This window comes from Heterocephalus glaber, unplaced genomic scaffold (genome assembly GCF_053883595.1).
Source record: "Heterocephalus glaber isolate CG9 unplaced genomic scaffold, H.glaber_assembly_v1.0 deba00001504, whole genome shotgun sequence".
NCBI lineage: Eukaryota > Metazoa > Chordata > Mammalia > Rodentia > Bathyergidae > Heterocephalus > Heterocephalus glaber.
The window spans coordinates 68,307,262-68,334,539 of NW_028258324.1; the positions used below are offsets into that span (position 1 = coordinate 68,307,262).

General features: G+C 42.0%; 1 protein-coding gene across 2 annotated transcripts; it reads right to left on the reverse strand.

Moving 5' to 3' along the window:
• Positions 1 to 4,273: 4,273 nt before the first annotated feature.
• On the reverse strand, positions 4,274 to 24,305 carry Fetub (fetuin B). Of its 2 annotated transcripts, XM_004834827.4 has the most exons (8): positions 24,056 to 24,305; positions 19,197 to 19,493; positions 18,774 to 18,884; positions 16,045 to 16,132; positions 12,658 to 12,827; positions 11,764 to 11,865; positions 5,350 to 5,433; positions 4,274 to 4,743 (listed from the first exon to the last, which is right to left on the reverse strand). In XM_004834827.4, exons 2-8 carry the CDS (start codon positions 19,425 to 19,427, stop codon positions 4,381 to 4,383), a joined length of 1,149 nt encoding a protein of 382 aa, XP_004834884.1. In that variant the 5' UTR covers positions 19,428 to 19,493; positions 24,056 to 24,305; the 3' UTR covers positions 4,274 to 4,380. The 2 variants fall into 2 exon arrangements, with proteins under 2 accessions (XP_004834884.1, XP_087042855.1); XM_087186729.1 differs by lacking the exon at positions 24,056 to 24,305 and having other exon boundaries at positions 19,197 to 19,582.
• Positions 24,306 to 27,278: the final 2,973 nt, after the last annotated feature.

The following is a 27,278-nucleotide window of genomic DNA, read 5'->3' on the forward strand; positions in this document are numbered from 1 at the left end:
TTTCAATGAGTTAAGCTCCTTAGTTCAACGTTTCTGTTACTGGTATTGCTATATCTCACCCAATTTGCAGTACCTGGGTGAACCAAGTACTGGAGTAGGTCAAGGGCAATGCCAGAGGTGGCACCAAGGAGGAAAATGTGCTTTGCCCACCATACTGTTGTTACGCTGAGACTTGGGAATATCTTTGGGATCTGTGCATTCTCTTCTTCTTGCTGTACTGAGTCTTAAAGAAAGACTCAGGGCTAAGAGTGCCATTTCATAAATGGGAAGAGCTTCAGGTGAGAAGGTCCAGGTAGTTAGAGATGAGAGGATGGTGGGTGGGGAGGAGGTAGGAAAGACAGTGAATAGGAGCCCTTCTATCTAATGCTAAGCTGTGATGTTTGGCTTTTGGGAAGATTCTTGGACAGCCTGGAACCAGAGAATGTCCTCAGATGTGACATAGGGAGTGGTAGCTTTTCACAAAATAGTTTATGGGGCAGACTGGAGGAGACAGATCTTCACTTCCCTGGTCTCATTCAGGGACTCAGGTACTTTCTGGTGTCTTGTCCATGTTATCAGAAAAAGTCAATTTTTATTCTTCAAATTTCTTTTACTCATAATAGAGTACATTCTCTTTGCAAAAAATGTGGAGAAATATAAATAAAATCCACCTCTAATTATACCACCTTGAGAAAAATTAACTATATATAATTTCTTCATAATTAAATGTATATATATATATCATATGTTTTGCATCATTGGAATTATTCTGTAGATACAAGTGTTTTATTTTCTTCTCTGTTATTTATTTACTTATAACTTTTTTTTTGGAACCAGGAATTGAACTTGGGACCTTGCACTTGTGAGGCAGGCAGTGGAACCACCGAGCTAAATTCCTGGCCCCCATGACTTCTATTAATAAAAACCATGTAAGCTTTAAAAACGTTTTTGGGTTTTTTTATAGGATGTTAAATTTTGAGTTATTTTAGTCACAGAACTTTTAGTCATTTACATAAACCCTGCACAAAATAGAACAAAGAGAATGTTACAGACTATTATAAAAATTTAGTCTTTCTCTGCTCACCCCCAACCCTTCTCCAGAGAAAGAGTTTTTAACATATATAACATATTTAACATATAACCCTGTTATATATGACATAAGCATCTTATTTTTCCTTAAGGCTGTACTGTGAAGACTTTCCCAGATTCTTAAATATTCTTCAAAGGGCTGAGAATGTCCTTCAGTGGTACAGCACTTGTTTAGCATGGATGAAGTCCTAAATTCTATCCCCAGCACTGCTGAGAAGAAAAATATTCTTCAGAAAGATTATTTTCAATAATTATGTGATATCACATGTTATATATGTGTTAATGCATTTAAAATTCCCCCTATTTTGGGGCATGTATGCTGTTTCCAGTTATTTGTTCTTATAAGTAATACTACAGAAGATATCCTTATAAATCACTGATTTTTTTGGAGGCAACCACTGGATCAGTTGGTAGAATTATACAGTGTTCTGGGGGTTTTTATTTTTGTTGTTGTTGTTGTTGTTGTTGGTAGTACGAATCACTTTGGGTTTTAGTTTGTTTGCTTTTACAAAGAAGAATCAGATTAGTTTGTTTTGTTTTGTTTTTTTGTACCGGGAGTTGAACTCAGGGCCACGTGCTTGCCATGAGCTGCAGCACTGAGCTACATCCCCAGCAGAAGAGTCAGTTTTTATCAGGCATTTAGTATATCTATTTTGATTTTTTTAAATAAAGCAGACATTATTTTTTAGAGCAGATCAGGTTCACACCAAAATTGAACGGAGAGGACACAGAGTTCCTCTGTTCTCCCTACTTCCTGCCCACACTTACAGCCTCCCCCACTGCAAACATCTGAACCCAGAGAGGCATATTTGCCACAGTCTAATTTACAATGACATGTCATCCCGGAAAGCCCACAGTTTCAGTAGGGTCCACTCTTCAATCATTAGAGCACATCCTGTGGATTTTGGCAGATGTGTAATGACTTGCATGCCTCTACCGTCACAGTGTCACATGAAGTAGTTTAAAATCATCTGTGTTCCTCCCTATTTATCCCACCCTCCCCTCTAACCTCTGGCAACCACTGATGTTTTCATTACCTTTATAGTTTTGTTGACATTTGGCCTAGGGTTCTTTTGTTCAATTCAGATGCTTGAGAAAGTGTGACAAGTGAGCAAGGGTCAGCATTGCCTGCTGCTTTAAAGAGGCTAAGCAAAGTGGGCACAGATGCTTCCTTTGAGCTTAGAACAGGGAGCTCCTTAGGTAACACCCAGTCATGGGACTGTGGGAAAGAGACTCACTTCACAGCAAGCTGATAGAGGAAGAGGGGGTATGGAAGAGGCAACCGTGGCCACAACTGCTTTATCAAGAACTTAGACAGGGGAAGAGAAAGGAGCTGCTAGTTAGAGGGAGCCACAAAGACTAAAGTCCCTCCCCACACTTCTTTTGGGGCAGGAGGGTGTTACAGAACACCTTTGGGGAAAGCCCTAGTGATGGTCTCTGTTTGGACCCAGGTTGACTGATTTTTATGCCTGGTCCTGTGTCGCCAGCTGACTTCTGGGATCAATGAACCCAGGGTCCCTTGCTGGCTGGTTTTCAAAGGGCCAACAGGAGGAGAAGACTGGAAGGGGGTCAGGGGACCAGGGGTGTCTTCGTTACTTTTCTCATTGCTGAAACAAAATATCCAACACCCAAAGTAAAAGGAGGACAGGTTTATTTCGGCTCACAGTTTGTAGAGATTTCTGTCCAGAGTCAGCTGGCTGCAAGGCAAGGTAGCACAGCAGAGGGGCATCTTAGAGGAAAAACAGTTCATGGCAGGCAGAAGGCAGCAAAAGCAGCAATCAGCGAGCTTAGACAGCAGCAGCCCTCTTTCTGTTCCTTACTTCTTATCCAGCCTACCCAACATTAGGATAGGTAGCATTCACACCCAGAGTGGGGCAGCCTTAATCCTAGCATTGCACCATGAATCAATCCCAGCATCACATTCTTGATCCCAATCTCACACACCCTAGATCTGGAGCCCTCTGAAAAGCTCCACCTATGACCACATGAGGCTTTGGGGAACATCTAGATTCAAGCCATAACAGGGGGAGAAGGCAGGTGTTTGTCCAGAGCTCCTTCCCACACCTGCATCCTGCCACCCAGGTGGCTCCTGCTCTGTCCCCCAGCTCCAGCTTCCACTGGACATAGGAAGCCAATGCTTCTCCCCCAGCCTGCCATGGAAAAAGCTCCAGCTGCTGCCATTCTCCAGGTGCCTCAGCATCCCTTCTTTCCCTTCATCAGGCCTAAATGTTTCACTGAAGGGCTCTCACTGATGACTTTCTAATTGGTTTATCTGACTGCCATTCTGCTTCCCACCAGTCCCTGACTGAAACTGGGTGCAAGAACTGACACAGTCATTTATGGGTGGCAGGTAAGAGTAAGGGAGTGTCGACATTGTCTCCTTCTCCTATGTAAATTATGGCAAGGCCCATGTGCTTCCCCTAAGAAATAGCCAGGGTAGGGCACAATCCTTACATCTGCAAATTCTGTCGAAACATCAAAAGTCCGTGTGTGTGTGTGTGTGTGTGTATGTGTGTGCATGTGTGTGTGTACACACACATGCATGCTTGCATATATACTTCTACTTGAGGGGAAATTTATCTCATGGTTATTTAAAAAAAATTTTTTTTCAATGAAGGCCCTGGGAATTGAACCCAGGGCCTTCACACTGAGCTACATCTCAGCCCCTTTTCTATTTTTAAAGTTTGATACAAGGTCTCCTTAGGTCCCTATGTTGCCCAGTTCCAACTTTGGTTCCTCCTGTCTCAGCCTCCTGGAGGACTGGGTTTGCAAGCATGTGCCACCACGCCTGACACCCCACAGCTTTTAAAACAGAGGCAGGGAAGAGTGTGATCAAATGTCATGATGGATCCCCCAGTGTCTGTCCCAAGGGAGTCTGCAGCACCAAGAACCCCTGTGGGCCACTGGCACACTCTTCTTCCCTGTGCCCCATCTCAGAGAGTCACCTCACTGACAAGGCCCAGAGACTGACAGGCAGATGAAGAAAGCAGGGGTGGGTGGGGCTCAGAGGGCGACTCTACTGAGCCTCAGTTTCTTACAGCTCCCGAAAGAGGGGAAGTGTCTTTAATTCAGAGATCTGAGCAAATGTATATTCTGAAAGGATAAAGGTCTTTAAAAGTGAGAAGTGGAAGACAGAGAGGCTCTGTCCATGTCTTGGAAAGGGGCGGTATGGGGGATGCAGCCTCATGTTCATGTGGAGCCCGAGAACAGTCAAATAGACACACTTTATTAGCCACTCTAGGTCTCGCTGTCCTGTCCGCACCACACCTCATCTTCTACAGGACACCACCCATGGAATGTTGTCTGTGATTCTCAAGGAGGGAGGACAAGATGGCTGGTCACCCGGGCAGGCCCTGGGCACTCCGCAGAGTGCTGTTCTTTGGGGAAAGGCAGGACAACCAGCTTCTCTTGCTGGAAGCCCAGGCTATGCAGGGTGTTTCCCTGGGCATTGGTGGTTAGATTCAGCTGCACTGGAAAGGCCTCCTGATGGTCCTTTTCCTGGGAACCGTTGGGTTTCTCATCATCCAGCTCAGGGAGGTGTTGGACAGATCCCACTGGCACAGTTTCCTGGGGGGAGCTGGAAGAGGTTGTGTTTTCCTGCAGGGGCTGTTCCACCCTGGGGAGGCTTCCAGAACCTTGGTTAACAGTAGAGTTCTCACCCCCAGGGGCCTGGATCTGAAACAAGAGTGATTTCAAATGCGGTCAGTGAGCCCAGCAGTGGGCGAAGCAGGCACCTGTTATTGTTTATCCTGCGCCACATCCTTCTGTCCCATACCCTTCATCCAGGTCCTCTCATTCCTTTCTCGTTAGGGACCTAAAGAGGGGTGTGGCAACCTGCCTCCGATTGAGCAGGTAAGTGCCAAAGCCCACACAGCTCACAGGGGCAGAGCAGGAATGGAGCCCAGGTCGGGGTTCCAGGCTGTCTTATAGTAACTGCTCAATAAATATTTCTGGAGAGGGATTGAATATTTTCATGGAAATGGCTTCTCTCTGAGGTTCGGGGTAAGGTTTCTTTGGAACACCTAATGTAATACCTCAGAGGTTGGAGCCATCAAAGCTGGTAGGTCCCTAATTCTGAGCGGGTCTTTGTTATTTGGTGGGACCACACTGTGACAAAAAGAAGGTATGACAGGTCTCTGACCAGCTACCATGTGAGTGTGGCCTTAGGGTAGTTCCCGTGAAGTGGTGGGCATGGATCTGGAGAAAACCAAACGGATGGGGTAGCTAAAGGGAGATAATCTTCTCTTTCCTTCAGAAGAAGGCAATTAGGTTGAAAAATACCTGTGATTTGAAGAAGTCACAAGTCACAGAGACAAACTTTTCTGTGTGAGCTTGAGTCAGAGAACCTTGGCAAAGACCAACAGGCTAAAAGAAAGAAAACACAAAGTCGCATGAGTAAAAAGACGATCGATGATCATACGTAGAGATCAGCTTGCTTCCTGCTTGTGTGGACACATAGCCAATCAACGTTTTGATCATCCTACCATGTGATAGGCGGGCTCTGGGCCACTTTTCTCTGAATCACACAAAGAAATCACACAAAGTAGGGTAAATTGCCTCCCTCCAATGATGGAAAACAGTATTTCTTGAAGAACAAAATTCTGATTATTGGAAAGTTCTTTGTATCAAGCAGAAAGCTATATTTATAAAATGTTTACCCTTTGGCTTAGTTCTACTCTTGGGTCAATTAAAAATTTGTTTTTGTTTTTTATGTACTGTAGCAGCCCCTAATGTATGTTCCACCTGAGATTTTTACTTCCCAGAAAAAACCACCCTCAGTTCCATCAACTTCTCTTTACTTTAAAATAACTTTTTCTTATCACAAATGTAAACAGTAGCCATTTAGAAAAATAAAGATAGATAAACAAAAAGAAAATATGACTTGGAATTGTGTGAAAAGTCCATTACCTGTATGATTTAATTTCTTCCATTTTTTCCTATATGTATATTTTTTTCTTTTACAAAATAGGATTATATTACACATATTACTAATACCTATTTTGTCACTGAATAGTATATTGCAAAAATCCTTTTATGGTAATGGACAGTATTCTATAATTACTTTTATAATGGCTACCTAGAATCCCTCTGTATTATTTAACAAGCTCTCTTTTGTCAGATAATTAGATTGAATCAATTTTCTTTGCTTAAACACTAAAGCCATACCTTTTCACATATCTCTAGTTATATCCTTGGAGTAAATTTAGAGTAAAGTAAATTCCTACAAGAGGAAATTTAGAGGCATTGAGTATGCACATTTTCAAGTGTAAAGATATTATAATAAAATGTTACCTCAATTTCTAAAGAAGAGGGCTTAAGTATCCACATAAAATTTACTAAAATATGTCTAAGCAGATTTCCAGAACATTACTCTATCATCCTTCTCCAAGGGAAGACTAGAAATTTTGAACGTGGCAAAATCCATTGAAGTATGAAATCCTCGAAGCCTTTCCCTCCTCCTCTTAGTCAGTAAGTCACTAAGAGAACCTTCCAGAGAGACTTCTGGTACCTGGACTAAGGACAGCATGGCCACCCCCATCCTGGCTAGAATTTCCTGTGCTACCAAAATTCATTGGCCTACCTGGTGTCGGCATTAGGGTGGAGCATGAGAGAATCTGTGAGAGTCTTAACAGGTGAACCCATAGAGCCATATGTGGCATCCATATTGGAAAGAAAGAAGTAAAAACTATCTCTGCAGATAATATGACCTTATATATAAAAAATCATTAGAAAACTATTAGAACTAATAAACGAGTTTGCGACAGTTATAGGACTACAAAGTCAACATAAAAGAATCAGTTGTACGTTCTATTCACTTGCAATGAACAATTTGAAAATAAAATTAAGAAGGCAATTTCAGTATATTAGTATATTAGGTAGAAAATAAAATATTTAAAGAACAAATTTACTAAAAAAAGCAAAAGAGCTGGGCATGGTGGCGCATGCCTGTAATCCCAGCACTCGGGAGACTGGGACAGGAGGATTGCCATGAGTTCGAGGCCAGCCTGGGCCACATAATGACTTCAAGGACAGCCTGAACTACATAGCAAAACCCTTGTCTCAAAAAACCAAAGTAAAATTAAAATAAAATAAACAAAAAGTTTATATACAGTAGTCTCCCCTAGTCATGATTTCACTTTTCACAATTTCAGTTACCTGTCCTCAAGAGAGGTGCAAAAGTATTAAATGAGAAATTTCAAAAGAAAACAGTTCATATAGTTTACATTGTGTGTCATCCTAAATATAAGATCTTGCACGATTCTCCTCTATCCTTCCTGGCATGCAAACTGTCCCTTTGCCCAGCATATCCATGCTGTAAACCTAACCTACTTGTTGGTTATTGAGTTGCTATCTTTGTTATCAGATCAATTGTCATGTATCGCAGGGCTTATTATGTTCAAGTAAGAAGGTTGTTAGTATCCTAATGCTATGTCACAATGCCTACATCATCCACCTCTCTCCATTTCACCAAATATACATTTTATCATCAGACATCACACAAGAAGACAAAGGGTGAGCACAATATATAGTAAGTTAGTTTGGGAGTGAGAGACCACATTCACATAATATTTATTATAGGATATTATTATAATCATACTATTGTATTAGTAGCTATTGTAAATATTACTGTGCTTAATTTGTAAATGAAACTTTGTTATAGGTATCTGTGTATGGGAAAAATGCTTTACATATACAAGTTTTAATATTATCCATGGTTTCAGGGATCTGTGGGGGTCTTGAAATGTATCCCCCACAGATAAAGGGGGACTACTGTACATTGAAAAAGAAAAAAACCCACAAAACTTGTTGAAGTAAATTAAGTAAGTCCTAAACTAATGTAAAGACATCATATATTCACGGATATGAAGACTTAGTGTTGTTAAGATAACAGTACTTCTACATTGGTCTACAGATTCAGTGCAATCAAATGCATCAAATTTCTAATTGCCTTTTAAAAATAGAAATTGACAAGTAGAATCCTAAAATCATCATGGAAATGGAAGAGATCAAAAATATACCAAATAATCTTGAATAAGAGTAAAATAAGAGAATTCACACTTCCAGTCTCAAAACTTAATACAAAGCTACAATAGTCAAGATAGTGTGGCTTTGGTATAAAGTTATATATGGAAATCAATGGAATAAAATTGAGAGTAAAGAAATAAAACCTTACATTTATAACCAATTGATCTTCAAAAAGTGTGCCAAGATAATTAAATAGGGGAATCAGTGGTTTTTTTCAATAAATAGTTTTGAGACAACTGGATATCCATATGCAGAAGAATGAGGATGAGTCCTAGCTCACACCATATACAAAGATGAACCCCAAATGAGTCACAGACCTACATGTAAGGGATTATCAATTTGATGCCATTGATTTATAAATCTATCCTTATACCAGTATTACACTGTCATGGATATTGTATTAGTTACTATCCCATCATGGGGATGGAATACCTAAAACTTGTAATTTTAAAAAGGAGAGGTTTATTTATTTTGACTTGTAGCCTTCAGAGGATCCAGTCCATGGTTGGTTAGCTCCAACATATGGCAGAGAAAAGCTCCTCACCTCATAGCATCCAGGAAACAGAACAAGAAGAGAAGAGCCATGGAGTGAGAAAAAGCCTTCAATTGCACGCTGCTAGTGACACAACCTCTTCCAACCAGACCCCACCTCCAAATAGCACATTTAACTATGAACTCATCAATGGATCAATCCACTGATGAGTATAGTGCCCCTCATGACCCAGTCACATTCCAAAAGCCCCACCATTGAATTATATGAGACTTTCAGGTGACATTTTAGATCTAAAACATAACAGATTTGTAGCCTTGTAGTAAGTTTTGAGATTGGAAACTGTGAGTCCTATTTGCTTCATCTTGTTTGAGATTGTGTTAGGTACTCTGGATCCCTTGCATTTTCATATACAGAAATCCTAGACTTTGAATTAGGCAATGATTTCTTACATGTGACACTAAAAGCACATTCAAAGAAGAAAAATATATAAATAGGATATTATTAAAATGTAATGCTTTGGTACTTCAAGGAATATCATTGAAAAAGTGAATAAATAAGGGAATGAAAGAAAATACTTTAAAATTATATGTCTGATAAGGTTATTTCATTCAGAATATGTAAAGAACTCTTAGAATTCAACAATTTGAAGATAAGCAACCCAGCAGGATGTGGTGGCACAATCTTTAATCCTAGCACTTGGGAGGCTGGGATAGAAGCTCACAAGTTCAAGGCCAGCCTGGGCTACATAATGAGTTCCAAGCCATCCTGTACCACATAGCAAGACCCTGTCTCAAAAAATGATAAGTAACCAAATTTTTAAGTGGGTAAAGGATATGTATAGACATTTCCTAAAGAAGATATATAAATGGCTAATAAAAAGATTATTAAAAATAACATTAAATGATGCTCAACATTACTAGCTATCAAGGAAATGCAAATAAAAGAGACACCAATTCATACTCAGTAGGATGACTATAAACAAAAATAAAAAGAAATGTTGGCAAAGATGTGGAAATCTGAAACCCTCAAACACTGGTAATCCGATTGAGAAACTGGCACTGTCACTTTGGAAAACACCATAGCACTTAGTCAAAGGGTTAAACAAAGGGTTCTCATAAGACCCAGCAGTCCCATTCCAACATATATACCCCAGAGAAATGAAAGCTTATGTTTACACAAAAACTCAGACACTTGTAATGGCAGGAAATAACCAAAATATCTATCAACCAATGAATGGACAAATAATAAACAATGTCCATACAGTGAAATATCATTCGGCCGTATGCAGATGGAGAAACCTTAAAAACATACTAAATGAAAAATCCATACACAAAAAAGTACTGGGGTTGGGGAGAAGGTAGAAGAAGGATAGATGGGCATGACCAAAGCACACAGTATACATGCATGGAAATACCACAGTGAATCACTAATGTGTACAATTAATAAATGTAATAAGAAGACATGAACATAAGAAACGATTGTTATAATCAACATTGAAGTTTAACATTACCACTCACTGGTTAATATGATGGAGCTAATTTAATCATTTCAATTTTTCAAGTAAATGTAAGTGTTTTCTCAAATATACATATAAAAAGCCCACATACTGCATGATTCCATTTGTGTGAAATGTCCAGAATAGACAAAGCCATAGTGACAGAAAGTAGACTAGCAGCTTCCAGGGGATTGCAAGGGGCAGTGATGAGGAATGACTGTCAAGGGGTATGGGCTTTCTTTTGGGAGCTGATGAAAATATTCTAAAATAATAAAAGAGTAGTGATGACACAACTTTGAATATACTGAAAACCACTGAATCATACATTTTAAAAGGCTGAATTTTACCATGCATGATTTTTTTTTTTTTAAGACAGGGTCACACTCTATAGTCCAGGCTGGCCCCGAACTTGCTATGTAGCCTTGGCTGGCCTCAAACTCATGGTGATTCTCTTGCCTCAGCCTCCCAAGTGGAAGGATTCCAGGTATGCGCCACCACACCAAGCTCAACATGGATTATATCTTACTAAGCTGTTACTGTAAGTAAGTAGAGAAGGAAAAATTACTTTTGATGCATTTTTTCCACTTGTGCTCCAATTGTGCCAACTTACACTCCAACCTGGGGTATTTCAGGTACCCTTTCCACTGTGATTGCTTTGTATGACTTTAGGGCTGGGGGTTTAGCTCAGTGGTTCCGGTGCCTGCCTCAAAAGTGCAAGGTCCAGAGTTTGATCCCCGGTACCAAAAATAAATAAATAAATAAACAAAATTGTGACTTTCTATTTGACTTAATTTTTATTGGCCCTAAGAATGGAACACAGTGGTGTATTTCAAATGTAACTGGGCTTGTTCAGATCAAAACAGGATCATTATAATCCAATGAGATCTGTTTATATTTTGTAGCCCACCCACTATAACCACTTTCTGTATTTGAAGCACACTGAGGATGAAAATCACATTTACAGTTGAATAAAACCCCTTATTACTACATCTAGCCCTGCCTAATTTCTAGCTAGTCTTTCTGAGGGCAGAATAAGCATCTCATGTATGAGATGTGATTTTTTAAAAAGTACAGTGACTACTAAATTTTAAAAAATTGATTACAGTAAAAGAACATATCACCATTAAACCCCCTCAAAATATTCTTCCTCATGTCCAACACACTTATTCCACCATCCTTTCCACTCTCTGAAGCAGTTCTGGAAGTCTTTTTTAATATCTTGCGCTATTGTGGATGTTTTGATGTCCTGAATCAATTCAAAATGTTTACCTTTCATGCTCATTTTGTCTTTGGAGAAGAGCTGGAAGTTGCCTGGTGCCAGATCTCATGCATAAGGTGGACAAGGACACACTATAACGTTTTTACAAGGCTGCCTTTTGGTTGAGTGCACAGCATTCACTGTGTTTTCTATCACACCTCGTAAAGACACTCACAAAAGAGGACTTCCAGAGCTGCTTCAGAAAGTGGCAAGAACAATGGCGCAGGTGGCAAGAAAGATGTCAGAAGTGTGATTGAAGCAAAAGGAAGTATTTTGGGGGGTGAGGATTAAGGCCACAGTGTCTTTTTTAAAAAATTTAAATATTCACTGTGTATTTTTATCATACCTCATATAATTTGTGTTTACCAGACACGCACAATCTGTGAACATGTATCTTAAATTAAGACATTCAGGAACACTCACCATAGAGTCAGAGGACTTGAGTGAGCAGCTGCTGGCCTGGGATTTGGTACATGGTGACTCTCTGATTAAATATTCCACAAAGTAAGCAGGGCCAACCACCCACTGTTACAAGACAAGAGTGGAGACATTTAAATGAAACCTGCTACATGGGAAACAGACACAGGTTTAGCAGCATTACTTTACAGAAATGACAATCCCCAGAGGCCCTGCCAACACCCACATCTACTGTCCCTGCAAGACCTCACATGCATGAGCCATGTAATATAATTTTTTTATTTAGAAAACAAAATTGCCACACCTTTCTTGTTTTCTTTTTTTCTGGTAGTGGGGATCAAACTCAGGACTTTGCGCTAGCAAGGCAGGTGTGGTACCACTGAGCTAAATCTCCAGCCCTTTCTTGTTTTCTTAAGGATTTGAAGAGGACTTAAACATTTTCCCTTGCTGACTTTATTTTTGCCACATGTAGATTTGTCTTTTAGGTTATTTTCATATGAAGTAGCAACATAACCCAAATACAAATGAGTTTCCACCTCCCCTAACCCACACAACTCATCCTCTACCCCAGCCATTAACCTGGAGTAAAAGCTGTCTTGCTAAATGGTCCATCATTAGTCAGACATGAGCATGTAGCAGTCAATAGTGAACACACATAGAATCTCCCAATAAGATTATGAATCTATTTCTCTTTTGCCCTAAGGCTGACAAAGTAAAATGGACTCACACAACTCCTGTAAAATTCCGTGGAACAAAAGAAACTGAAATATGATTGCACGTGTATCAGGTCCACAAGAGCAGGGGATTAGAGAACAGCTCTCAGGCTCCCAGTTTAGGAATCCACAGCAGCAGTTGTGAGATGCATTGTTTGTGTCACCAACACTTGCATTTTATCCTTACCTGGGTAGAAGCCCTGGTGACTTTGTCAAGAGAGTACTGCTTCAAGGTGCTTTTACTGTTGTATTTTGCAAGAGATTCAGTAGCGGCTTCCAAAACCCTAAGATCTGACAAGTCAGTGGAGCTGGGACTTGGGCAGTCAGGGCACATATTATGAATCCCTCTTCTAGAAACTGTTGATGCCAATGGGAGCAGTTTAAAAATATTATTGAATTTCAATCCCATAAACAGTCACAAATCATATGACTACAACACAGGCAAAACTTTCAAAAGAAAGATAACATTCAGTGTTGGCAAGGACGGAATGAGAAAAGTATTTTCTGGAAAAGAAGTTAGCTGTTCAGTAAGTTTTCTACAATGAGCTGTATTATTCGCATAAACAAAAAAAAGAAATCAAAGCAAGATAGTTTCCACCTCATACAAATTTATTTACTTTAGGAATTTTATTCAAAGATCTATAATATAGCATATTAACATAAGATATCCTCTTAAACTAGATCAATGTCTTTTCTTATCATTGTCTGTTAAAATAAATTGAGTGCCTTTAAAAAGTTAGGATTTCATTATTACCATGTTTTATTTGTCTTTTAGTCCTGAACACCTAGCATAATACCTAACACAAAGTGAATGTTTTGTGAATGCTTATAGAATAAGCAAATGACATAATGGAAGGTAGATGCACATCCTCTTTGGTTAGAAAATGTAAGTGAGCTGGAAAGCCAAATTGGTCAAGTCATCATGTGACTTGATAGATGATCACATGAATCATACAAGCACAGTTTCTGTTTGAGGGGAGTGGGGTATGGCAAATCCAGTGTGCAAATCAGGGTAGAGAGTTTTTCTTGAAGTTGTTTTTGAAGAGAAAATACACTGTTTTGATTAATTGTATACATGGGGACTGAGGGAGATGACCGAGGAGTTATAGCCATGGCTTGCCATTCCTTCAACACACATCACTTCCTGGCCCTTCTAACTCTGATAACTGTGACTGCCATGAAAGTACTGGGATTACTTCTAGTTGTTGTTCTCTAATTTATGTTAATCAAGTCTTGTGTTCACACCAGGAACTTTAAGCTGTGGCTAATACAGCGCTGGTTCTGTTGCTTTGTTACTCACAGAAGCCAGTAGCATTGCTGTCACCTGGGGCATGTTTGAAACACAGGATCTCTAGTTCTGCCCAGGCTACATTATCAGAACCTGCACTTTAACAAGATCCATAAGGGGAGTCACAATCACAAAGTAGTTTGATAAGTAGCCATATCCTATTTGCCTACACAGTGAATGCTTGCTTTCCATGAATTTCCCGTGTTAAAAAGAGTGGATACATGTGCATATTTCAAATGTCATTAGTTTCAGCTTTATTCTCTGCTTATTTTTCATTTATTCAACAATATTGATAAGCTTAAGCTTGGTAGGAACTAGTGAGTGTGTGGCAGGGAGAAGAAGAGATAAAATATTCTACATGGCAGAAGATATAAGACTCCATATCAAATTAGACATGATCAGAAGATTTGGACAATTCCATTGATAAAACAGAAGCTGGAATTAAGGAGCTTCAGAAGAGTATGGAGCATTGGAAAAATATGAAAAAAGAACACATGGATGCTATAAATCATGATACAAAAGAACTGGAAAAGATGACAAATCGACAAGGCATGCTATTGAAGAAGAAAGAAGAAAGTATGAAGAAAATTTGAGAACTTGGATCACTTCCCTAGGAAGCGTTTGACTCTGAGCCTCAAACCGTTGTTTTGAAAACTTGAACAGTGCAACACGGAATTGAAGTACAGCCATGTTAATAAAAAGCGCTAGATTGGTTTGTAAACTTCTCTGAGCAGAGGGAAAAGTAAGTAAAGCAACAACCAGAGCTTAATAGGGGGTACAAATCACTCATGAAACTAATGAATGTACTTGAACTTTGAAAATATGAAGCTATTCAGTTAACTTTCTAGCAGGTATCCGAGAACTTCAGGTAAGTTCCAGAAGTTGGTACCTGATGGCAAAGCTACTTTGGTGATAGGAGATGCGTAGGGCAGTCAGTCTCAGGATGAAGGAGAAGGAAGTGGTCAAAATGAGAGGGGTTCTGGGTCACACAGCAGTGTCCCTTCAGTTGACCGGTTCACTGGAGCTGGAATTAGGGTGTCATTTACAGGAAAACAAGGTGAGGTGAGAGAAATGCAGCAGCTTTCAGGTGGAAAGAAATCCTTGGTATCCCTTGCTCTGATATTTGCTATTCAGAAATGTGATGCAGCCCCCTTTTCCTTGTTTGATAAGATGAGAGTGACCAAGCTCTGGATGCTCAGCACAGACAGGCAGCATCAGATATGATCTTGGAACTTGCTGTATGTGCTCAGTTTATTCCAACTACTGTTAGCCCTGAACTACTTGTGTCAGCTGACAAATTCTATAGTGTAAAGTTCAGAAAGAAGGCTAGTCATATTGTGTGATCACAGCAGAGATAGCCAAGGACTTTGCAGAAGACGATACTACATATGGTTAATTTAGAAATACTGCCTGCTGTTTTGGAAGATTTGTAGAGTAATATGCCTCTCATCCCCAGGAGCTGTAAATTTAAACCTAAATATTTGGTCATTATTAATAATTTTCAGGCTTCGTAGTACACAGAATCCTTTTCTATTTTTGTCTTTGTATTCTGTGTAATGTTATAGTTCTACTTATAGTTTAAGAATTTATTTTATTTATTTATTTTATTTGTAAAGTGTCCTACTCCTACTTTAAATCTTTTGAAACATTCTAAATAGTCTTTCCTTAATTTTATCAGTTATACTGCCTCTTTTTGTATAGCCTCAATTAAATAATTGCTTTTATGACTTAAAAAAAAAAGGACTCCACATCAAAGCAGTGAGTGTATGCTCTGTGCTCCATGAGGGGTTTAGTCAACGTTTATAAGGCTGCATAACAAGAGAGCATCATTCCTTCCTTTCTTGAATACACACCACTGTAGAAGAAGTAATATGGTAGCATCCCTTGAAGAAGGAGCATGAGTTCCAAGGGTAGAGGCCATCATCAATGGAGGGAGAGGCACAAACAAGATGCAGAGTTCAGAAAGCACAATGTGTGTTCAGACATTGGGCATCCAGTTGGTTGGAATATCAGGATATCTAGAAAGGAGCCTGGGGACCAATTGTAGAGATTGTGCCATTTATGTGGGCCTGAAAATGTAGGATTTGGTACAGGACACACATGTAGAAGTATGAGGGTGACTGAAATGAGTGTAAGTTAAGCCAAGCACCAGAAGTATTAAGCAACTGGTGCCAAGATGAATAAAAAGTAAGGATATGAGAAACCCTACACCCTCTTGGCAAATCCCTGGTCAAATTACTTTTTAAATCTTTTATTAAAATTAGCAAAATCATCACAATCTCTTACCTGGGCGAAGAGTACAGTTATAAGCAGGCAAATAGAGGATTCTTTTTGGCTTGTTAAAGTAAAACATCGCTTTGCATTGACCATAAACCTGTAACAACAAATAGATTTTATGACATGGTGGGTGGAATCATGAGGTTTTAAAATGTCCCTCCCCCATAGTGGAAGCTGCAGATTTTGTTTTAAAGTAATGAGAAATGTAAAATCAAATTCTGTGGTTTGGGGTGGAAAGAACTGCAGTTGATCAAACTGTTTAACCTTTCCTTGGGACACAGGAAGCTACACTTCCCCATCTCCCTCACAGTTATGTGTGGATAACTGAGTTCTAACCACAGGAAGGTGAGTACAGGAAGTGATGTGTAACCACTTCCTCCCTGACACACTTTCTATTCTCCATGTTCTTTCTCTTTCATAGCTTGATGCAAGTAAACAAACAAAATGTCCCCCTGCTGTGCAAGCGCAAGGACCTGAGTTCAGTCCCTGGTACCAAAAAAAACCAAAACCAAACAAACAAAATGTGACCAAAGCAACCATGAGTGGAATGTGGCAAAGTCTGAGTCACAGCATGGGAGGAACCCAGATCTTTACATCACCCCTTGCAATCAGGAATGTCTATTTTTTAATAAATTTTATTTTATTTTACCCCCACCCCCCCGCCTCAGGAATGTCTATTTTGAACTCTGTGTGAATGAGAAATAAGCTGCTATCACGTTCAGGTTGGTATGCTCTTGTCAGTGTATGTGTCATAGTATTTAGCGTCACCATAATGAATGTGTTAAACAACAGGGCAAGTAGACTTTGCTTTTCAAAAATTACGTGTGGTTGACTAACTTGGTTAAATAATTAGAAAAGATAACTCAATCACCAAGTTAACATCTAAATGCTTATGTCACTGTCCTGTGCTCATGATATGTAGTACATATCAGTGAATGGAAATACTCCCAGGATAATTGAAATAAAAAGAAAAGTGACTATTTCCGAGTGTCTTCAGTGGTCATCTTTGAAAGGATCAATTCTCAGAACGTTTAGCCTCTATAATTGTAGGAAACCTTTCCATTGCAGCCCTGACAGCCCAATCAGCCATCGCTTTTTTTAGCCTAAGCCTCATGTTAGTGTTCATTAAAGCAAAACGAAACAAATTTAAAGAGCTCTCCCTCCATTGCTTCTGCTTTCTACCTTAATTCCACACTCAGAATCTTTACTTCGGGTATTTTTCCCACAATTTAAAGACTGGTTCAGAGGCTACAGGTGAGTCTTGGAGACAAAAAATAGTTTGGGGGCAACTTTTCAATCCTGGTCAGCATTACCCCGAAGGGATTTCTCAGAAAACCCTCTACCTTTTTTTCCCCTATTCCCTGCCCTCCCTTCACCCCCTCCACCCTTCCCTATTTACAAAGACTTTATTTCCATTTTTTCCATTTCTCATTATTTTTCCTTTCCCTTCTTTCCTTTCCCCTGCTCCTCCCACTACCCCTACCCCTTTGGACCTTTTCTTCCAATTTTGCATTGTCGATTATTCATTCTAATCATTGGTACATTTTAGGTATACAATATAATGACATTCATCATTGGAAATTTGCACCTTTACATAATCTCTCTTGGTTCTTATTTTTCACCCTTGCCCAGCCTTCCCTTCAACCCCTCCATCACTCCCTCTTTACAAAGATTTTGTTCCTATTTTTCCATTTTCTCATATTAATCCCATTCCCTTCTATCCTTTCCCCTAGCCCTCCCACTTCCTTCCCCTTTGCCCCTTTTCTTCCTATTTCACATTATCTATTGTACCTTTTAGTCCTTATTTACACTTTCAGTTTCTCACACCAGAGAAACTATTTGGTATTTATACATGTGTGTCCTATTTGTTTCACTTAAGAGTATCACCTCAATGTACATCCATTTAGCTATAAATTTCTCTAATTTCTCATTTTTGATGGCTAAGTAATACTCCATTTTATTAAAAAACCCCACATTTTCTTTATCCAGTCTCCAGTTGATGGGCATTTCGGCTGTTTCCAAGTTTTAGCTATCACAAACTGTGCTGCTATGAACATGGGTGCACATATATCACTGTGGTATGATTCTTTTAATTCTTTGGGGGAAGATACCCAGCAGTGGACTAGCAGGGTCAAATGGGACTTCCAGTCCTAGTTCTTTGAGGTATCTCCATACTGATTTCCACAGTGGTTGCACCAGTCTACACTCCCACCAGCAGTGGAGCAGGGTTCCTCTTTCCCCACAGCCCCACCAGCATTTGTTATTGGTTGATTTCATGATAGCAGCCATTCTTTCTGGAATGAGGTGGAATCTCAGCATTGTTTTCATTTGCATCTCTCGAAGTACCAGTGATGCTGAACATTTTTTCATGTATTTATTTGCTATTTCTACTTCTTTGTCTGAGAAATGCCTGTTCATTTCAGATGCCTATTTTCGGATTGGGTCTTTAAATTTGGGAGGTCTGATCTTTTTAAGTTCTTTATAGATTGGAGATAGTAGACCTTTGTCTGAGGAAGAGCAGGTGAAGATTTTTTCCCTCGTTGTGGGTTGTCTCTTCACACTGCTGGTGGGAAAACCCCTCTACTTAAACTTGGTTTTGTCTACAGTTTAAGATAAGCAGATGGGCACCCTGCCCAGGAACGGAAAAGAGGGCCAATTAAAAGGCGTCAGGCACTGATCAGCCTTCTCAGTTTCCTAGCTAGTTTCTTTCCGGAGAGCCCCTGGCAACAAGAACGTACCGATTCATGAAGCGTCCTTGGGCTGCAGTCCTTCCACTCCTTCCTGCTGAGCACATGGCAGCTGGTCTCTAGCACATCCAGTGTGAGGTAGAAGAGAGATCCCTGGCTATCCTGTGGGAAGGGTGAAGGCACACACCACGTTCCACTCGACACGGAAACCCACGCCGACTGGACAAAACCATCTCTGCCTTAAGAAAGCTAAAGAATACAATGCATGTGACGATGCCTTATAAACTTCTTGGACAGGTATCCCAGTAGGATCTGTTTCCAGGAACAAGAGCATTGCAGTGCGCCTACCAGCAGAGGGTGGAGTGCTCTCAGCAGGGTTTCCCATTTGGAAAGCACCTGCTCAACAGGCATCTCAGGGTTCCTACCCTTTGCCCAGTCTTTGCAGCCTGTCCTGGAGGGGGAACCATCACTTACCTGTCTGTGTTCCCAGACATCATGCACTCGGTTGAGCTCTAGCACATAGCCATCCTTCTGGTCTCTGTTGATGCTCTGCAGGGCCAAGCCTGAGACCGCCAGCACATCTGAATCATGGCAGCCCCGGGAAAGCAGAGGCAGGGAGCTGAGAGCCTGCTGGGGTGGAGATTCAGCCCTACAGCAAGCGGCCTGGGCCAGGACGCAGAGTACCAGGGACCAGAGCAGACCCATTCTGTAGGAGTAGGGCCACGGTAGGTCAGTATGTGGAGCTGCAGGAACGGGCTGTGTTGTGGGGCTCTGTAATAGAGAGGAGCACTTTTACAATTACAACCCAAATGGCTGACCAGGATTTAGAACACTATGTCCTAACTGAGCACTGTGATTTCCAAATGCAGATTTCCCTGCTTTGGATAGGACCTGCCAGTATTGTACTTTAGACTCCTGCGCAACCCCATGTTCCTGTGTGCACGTTAAACAAATTAAAGTTCCCTAAACTTTTTTCCTAAGAAATCACAGCAAACATTTACTCGAGGCTATTAAGCAGCTATGACTAGATTCTGGCTGGCACCCAGGTCTCGGTCCGAGCAGAATATGGAAGGCTGTCACCCCCTTCCCTCTTCCTTGCCGCTGGTCTCCACATCCACACTCACAGTTACCCAAGTCAGGAGCAGGGGGTGAGGGATCCCAGAGGGGCTCAGTGAGTTCAGACTTCTCAGCCAACCTCCTGTGTTCACCACCCTTGTTAGATCAGAAAGGTGGCTTCACCCCTCAGGCATTGCCCGAAGCACAGGTGGCATTCACCGTGTACTTTGGGCTTCTGGCCGGAAAGTGTTCTATTTAGCCTCATTTAGGATATTTTAAGCCAAAGACAGTATTTACAGGGGAAAAAAGGTAATGAGATATCAAAAGTTCCCATAGCATACTTCAGGTCTGTTTTGCCTCCTGTGGATCTGTATGAAAGTGGATTCATTGACAGTTAAAACCTTATACCATTGTTAAGAGAAAGATAATGATGGTCAGGTGGGCTGATTGGGATCTTGCTTTTTTCTCAGCTTCTGTTTGGGGCTCAGGAAGGTAATCTTGATAGCTGCCCGTAATTCAACAAACACTGAGCAACTCCACAATGGCAGGAACTGAGTTAGGCTCTCAGGAATCAAGGGTTGATAAGACGGATACAGTTAGCATTTGTTTCCAATCCGTGTGTTGGAAACTTAATCTCCAGTGCAACAGTGTAGAGAGGTGGACCTTCCAGGGAGGATGAGGTCATGAGGGGTGTGCCTTCATGAGTGGATCAGCATCACTGTCGCCAGAGTGGACTTGTTACAAGGGCAAGTTTGGTCCACTCTGGCTCTCTTGCAGCCCCCTACCTCTTCCGTAGGATGACAGCAAGAAGGAAGGCCCTCACCAGATAGAAGCCCTTCCACCTGGGACTTCCTAGCCTCCAGAACTGTGGAAAATGAATCTCTGTGCTTCCCTAATTGCAAATGCTCCATTACAGCAGCACCACACAGGCCAGTATGAATGATATTCATTAGATATAGACCTAACTAATTTCTGGAAGTAAATAATTACTTATTTGGTACCAGGGATCACACTCAGGTCCTTGCGCTTGCGCAGCAGGCGGCAAAACCACTGAGGTAAATCCCTGGCCTAAATAATTACTTTTTGAGTATTGATTTACAACCCTAAATCTAAAGATCTCAGTTCTTTCGAGGGCAGCCTGTAGGCACTGCTTTCAAATGGGAACAAGATGAGGAAAACGGAAACTGAAAATAGAAATTGTTAAAAAATAAACCACTTCAGATTGGGAAGCCATTAGCCTGGGCTCTGGTACTTTAAATTCCTACTGGAATAAGTCAAACCTCAATGAAAACAATGCATCAGAACTAGAAACTTCACCCTCAGAATTCGCTAAATCACCTCTGGCTAGGAATTTTCCACTCTGACCAATCCCAATTATTGTTTTGTCTTGCTTCTGTGGATACTTTATAGAAGTTTCTCTTCTCACCATTCCTGGAGAAGTGTCAGCGCTTTGTGGCCTGGTGATTCATGAATTGCTGAATGCTCCAATAAACCCTTTTGAATTTAAATCTGCCTTAGTTTTTCTTTTTTCGGTATGAAAACTAGATATTCAAATTCTGGGGAACTACAAAGATTTAGCTCCAGCCAGCAAGTGAACCAACCTTTACTAAGCTTCTCCCTGCAGGTGAGTCTGAGGTCTGAGGAAATGCAGGAGATCCACAGAGGCGAAGGCCACTAGAGAATGACAGTCAGGACCCGAAGACCAGATTAAAAAGAGACTAAGTGTTGACCAGATGGCAGAGTAAACTTTGATTTCCCAGTTCAGCTCCTACTTGTATGAGACAGGAGGCCCTTTGGGAGTCCAGCTTCCTCACTGGTAAGTAGCCTTTTGAGCCACACGATCCCTAAGAGCACTTTCAACTCTAAAGTGAAGGTGCTCTTGCCTTTCTCTGCACCTGCCATCATCCTGTTTCTGGGAGCTACTACTCCTCAGATCCATTGAGATGGACCTTGTCCACCACCAGCCAGGGGGCTGAGTTCTAGTCTAGTCTTAAACTGAGATCAGTCTCCTTCTGGCTTGTACGGTTTGGGGACTCCGAAGTGGCTGCAGGGGGAAGAGGCCAATCTTTAGGGTCAGAAAGTTCTGGGTTTAAATTCCACCCTGACACTGCATGGTAGATGGCCCGAGACATGGCAGGCTCCTAGCCTATTAAATTTCCTTATACATAAAACAGTGGTTCTCCCGGCATTGTACACCTCTTCATAGGAAGAGGGCCACACATTTCCTCTTTCCACAGAAGCTCAGGGACACAACTGCTTGGCTCCCATCATATCTGGGGACAATTTTTTTTTTTGGTACCAGGGATAGAACTCTGGACCTTCCGCTTGCAAGGCAGGTGGTGGAACCACTGAGCTAAATCCCCGGCAACTGGGGACAATTTTAGCATCAGCAGAGAAGTACAGTTTCAGTAGAGGAGTAAAGAGCAAGCCTTTGAAGACATAGCAACTTGCATTTGAAGCCTAGCTCTCTTTTTAAGGGTAATTGTCAAACTCAGCACCATCCAGTAGATGCACAGTGCAAATCACATATTCTAAATTTTCTCATTAAACTATGCAAAGAAAAAAAAAGTTAAAGGAAACAGAGCTAACCTCAACAATATTTCCGTTAGCCCAATCTATCCAAAGTACTGTTCTAATATGTGGTTAATATAAAAAATTGTGACTGTGACTGTGTATATTCTTTGTTTCATACCACAGCCCGCCTCAATTTGGATTAGCCACGTTTAAGGTGTTCAAGAGTCTGATGCGGCCGCCCTGTACAAAAGCACAGTCACAGGAGGAGCCATCTCCCAAGGTGGCAGTGAGGACCGGCCACTGGGGACGAGCACAGCCCTGGACCCAGGACATCCAGGAACGATACCCACTGCCGGTGTCGCGACTGTCCCCGTGGTCTTTGCCTTTTCTCACACAGCACAGATTCCCATGTGACTCTGGCTGTCGCCTCTTCCCAGTCCAGGGATAGGAAAGGGATCATGACCCCAGCTGAGCCAGATTCCCAGAAATGGTCCACTTTCCTTGAGTGAGGAGGAGGCCTTGTGCAAGACTCGGGGCAGTGGCTTAGGATTGATAGTTTTATAACAGAGAGGTGAGACAGGTGCGGCTTTGCTTGCTGCAGAGCCAGGAGATGCACAGCACATGCAGAGGATCGGGTCTCAGAGGAATGAGAGGCACCAGGACTCGACCTGAGTGGGCAGGGCGTGTAGCTGGGAAAACTACGAAGGACTCAGGCAGGGACAGCCCTGATTACAGAAGGTCTCTGTGGCTGCTGTTTTTCTTCTCTGCCTTTTCTCCCTTTATTTTTCCTCCTTCCACAAACATTGACTAGGCATCTACTCCACACAGTGGCAAGCCCCAGCATGCTATGTAAGTCACACAGTGGAATTTTCAGTATGTGCTTGGCCCTTTGCTAGACACTTTGTGTTCCTTCTCTCATTTAAACCCCTGACCGACCAACCCATTCCCACTGCACGGGTGAGAAAAGCTAGCCTGCCCAGGCTCTCACAGACAGCCTTTGTGTCCACCTTTATGGTTCAGAGGAACAGGCACAATTTTTGCTCTCAAAGAGTAAATGCTAGGAAAACAGCAGAGGGAGAAAGTTCTGCTGAGAAAGTCAAGAAAAGCTTCCTAGAGGAGCTAACACAGCCTGCAGCATGAGGCAGAGCATAGTATGTCTGAAGGGCAGGACAGAGAGAAGGCATGCACGCTGGGATCAAGCCAGAAAGAGAAAGAAATGTGAATTACATACCTTGCTTTTCAAGTTTTTCAACCCTGCCAGATGTCCACTCTGTAAGGTAGATGGCATCTACTGCTCGTAACCCACCCACTAGGTTGGGACAACCTTTTGGCAGTCTGTGTCTGACTCTTCTTGAAGCTCTGAGGTTTAGCATCTCCCGTTATCTTACTTTGATCAATTCAGGCAATATATGAAAAACTCAGAATGTTTAGCCCATTGTTTTCAGCATCAAAAATATTCTTCGAGCAAATCTGCCGTATAGCACTGAAAGTGAGATTTCCTCCAAGAACCCCTCTGGTAGCGCAGCTAAGAGCACAGGCCAGGTTCAGGCTAGCCTCGATTCAAACCCCAGCTCCGAACTTACGGGCTGGGACCGATGGTGAGTTCTCCACCTTCTCTGAGGCCATAGTTCTCCACAGGATGGATGGGAGGCTTGGGTGGGACCTCAACACAAAGTGCTCGCCACATGGTTTACCCTCAGCAAAGAGATTCCAAAAGATAAGAAGGAGCCAGGGAGGATCTCCAACCCACACCGCATACTCACAGTCGTGCCGGTCTACAGAGACATCAAGGGTTCTCAGACACAGTGCTCTTAGGGAAGCAGCACTCCAGGAGGACCTCAGCTTTGCAGGTCTCTCGCCCAGGCTTTCCTGAGGACTGGTGTCACTCGAGCCTGAGTGCTGACTCACACTAGCCCTTTGCACAAGGGACTGTTGAAGAAAGCAGAAGCCTGTTTGTTGATTTCCACTGCAGAGGGAATGCCTCTCCTCCTTCTTCCCAGCAGGGCTGGACAAGTGCTGACAAGTTCTTCCTCCTGGACATCCTTTTATAGGCTGCAAACAAACTGCCTGGTATTTCAGAACACCACAAAACAATGTACATGGTGAGCTGGATCTCAGGGGGAGGCATACACCCTGAATCCTGAATTAGGCGGGGTCCTAGCGGAACTTTAATTAGGTACACTGTCTCTCTAAGGCACCTCCCTGCACCTTGCACAGATAGGGTATTCCCCAAATAACCTATCCAACCCCTTTGTAGGCCAACCTGAGGGTGTGGCTGCCTGGAAGATGGCTTTCTTCACACATGCTGTTCTCATCGGATTTACTCCCAATGGACCACTTTATTGCCAAATTCCACCACAACCACAATACCACCTCCATGCTGGCCCAAGAAAACACTGATCGAGCACCTACTGCATCCCCAGCTCTAGGCTAAGTGTGAGATGTTCACACTTAATCCACATTGTTTTAATTACTCCCTCATTGCTGGGACAAAATACTCAACAGCCACAAGTTAAAAGAAGAGAGATTTATTTTGGCTCACAGTTGGTAGAGATTTCAGTCCACAGTCAGCTGGTTCTAAGGCAGGGCAATGTGGCACAGGAGAATGGCAGAGGAGAAGCAGCTCATGGAATGGCAGGCAGAAAGCAGAGAGCCTTCCGTCTTCTTTCCCTTTGTATTCCATCCAGGTGTAAGCCTATTGGTTGGTAGAGCCAGAGTGGATCTTGTCTCTTGACAACAACAGAACTATGTTAAACGAATCAATGGATTGATCCAGTATTAAACACCCATTATATAGCTGCTCCTAAAAGCCCCACCTAAGAGCACATCCGACTTTGAGGGATAACTAGATAGATATAAGCCTAACACCCATGAATGAGGTTTTGTAGGGAAGCATCCCTGACCATTGTATTCCCCCAGTGTGGGGGGGTTGGCCAGAGGTATGTATGAGGTGGATATCCAGAGATAAGGGATGTTTGGAGCCACATGCCCAAACTTCCAGAATGCATGGATAGAGAGTAAAAGATAGCCTACAGGACCACAAGTCCAAGTAGAATTAAAATATATTTCCTTAAGGAATTAATGATCTGGCTCTCTCCCCCCTGCCCTCTAATTATCACTTAGACCAGCCCTAAGGTCCATCATGGAAGAGACCACCCTGACCTTCCCTTGTCATTCCCGTCTCCTCATGAATTCCTGTAAGACATCCTTCTTTTGTCCTTTATCCTTGCTTCCTGATTCTATCAATAAAAAGCCACAGAAGCTTCAGTTTGGGCTGTCTTTATGAGATTCTCTCAGGCTGAGGGGTCTCAGTTAAGGGCAGTCCCTCTGGGCCTTCTTGGAGTATGAATTGGACACTGACTCTGAGTAATCTCTCATCCTTTGCGCTGTGCCACCATCATGAACTGTGACATCCCAAAGCCTGAGTCCTTTTCTGTACCCCATACATGGCAACAACTGATTGCAACACAGGTTCTCTTGGAGGCCACAGCTCTGGCACCATTTCTCTTAGAAGAAGTTCAGTGATGATTGATTTGCTTTGTTCTGGATTTGGCCTGAATACTGAGGATTAAGAAGATTAGGATGAACAAAGAGAAGGTTACAACCATCACAGATTCTTAAAGAGAGTAAGAATGGGGATGAAGAGAAAGATTGTGACGTTCCAGGCAAGATGCTGCTCAGAAGGTTAAAAAATTGTTCCCGAAATTTTCTGAGAACCAGTTTCCTCATCCTGAAAAAAAGAAAATCTCCTTCTATAGTTGCTGACAGAGGGAACTTCAGGACCCTAGAAATGTGCGCTCCTGGCCCCTTTCCTGCCTAAATGTGCTGTGATATATATTTTATTACAGAATTGTATGGTTAGAGATTGAAGGAACCTTGGAAAGTCAGCAGGACAGCCCCACTTTCTTAAAATGATGTAGGAAAAGTCCTGAGAAATTAGATACCTAGCCTTAGACCACATCTCCAGCCAGGGATTGAACCCATGGCTCTCCAGGCCAGTGCGCTTCTCAGTGAGCCAATGGTGTTTTTTTTTTAAATTTGTTTGGGTTTCTTGTTGTTGTTTTTGTGTTACCGGGGATCGAACTCAGGACCTTGCACTTGCAAAGCAGGCGCAGTGCCACTGAGCTAAATCCCTGGTCCTGAGTCCATGGTGTTTGTTGTTTCTGTTCACCATGGATCTTGCAGGGTCAATACTCAGACAAATACATCATCATCCATTAAGTACAGGGCAAACCAGCATATCCCCCACAGCTTTGATTTGCCTTCTGTCAATCCAAAGCTCCCTGGCTCTGGTGGGCTTCTATCAGAGGACAGTGACTTCAGGGATTGGTTTGTTTTCATTCTTCTCAGTGATGGTAGTAGCCTGAGAAGAGGCACTCACATGTGGAGCCACTGGTGTGTGCTGTCATGGAAAGGGGCGGAGCTTATGATTAAGTATACCTGTGGGATGGAATCTGTCACCAGCTTTGTGGCTTCAGTGATAGGATAATTTATTTCCTCTAGGATTCAATTTCTCATTCATAAAATGTAGGCAACAGGGATATTTCCAGGACTAAATGAAATTATGCATATGACACGTGTCTGGCCAATAGTAAGTCATAGTAATTGGTACTTGTCTTCATTACTTTTCTCTTGCTGCTGAGACAAATACTCAGCACCCAAAGTTAAAAGAGGAAAAGTTTATTTAGCTCAGTTTGTATGGGTTTCAGTCTATAATTGGCTGCCTCCAAGGCAGGGTGGCATGGCAGACAAGCATTGCAAAGGAAGAAACAGTTAATACTTGGAAAGTAAGCAAGGGACCTTAGCAGGTTTTTCCTGCCCTTTTTGTACTCTATCTAGACTACCAGGTTTAGTACAGTGCTAAATCAATCAGTGGATTGATTTAGTAATCACACATCCCGGAATCACACACCCTAGATTCAGCTACCTCTGAAAAAGCCCCAGTTATGACCACATGAGGCTTTAGGGGGACATCTAGACAAAACC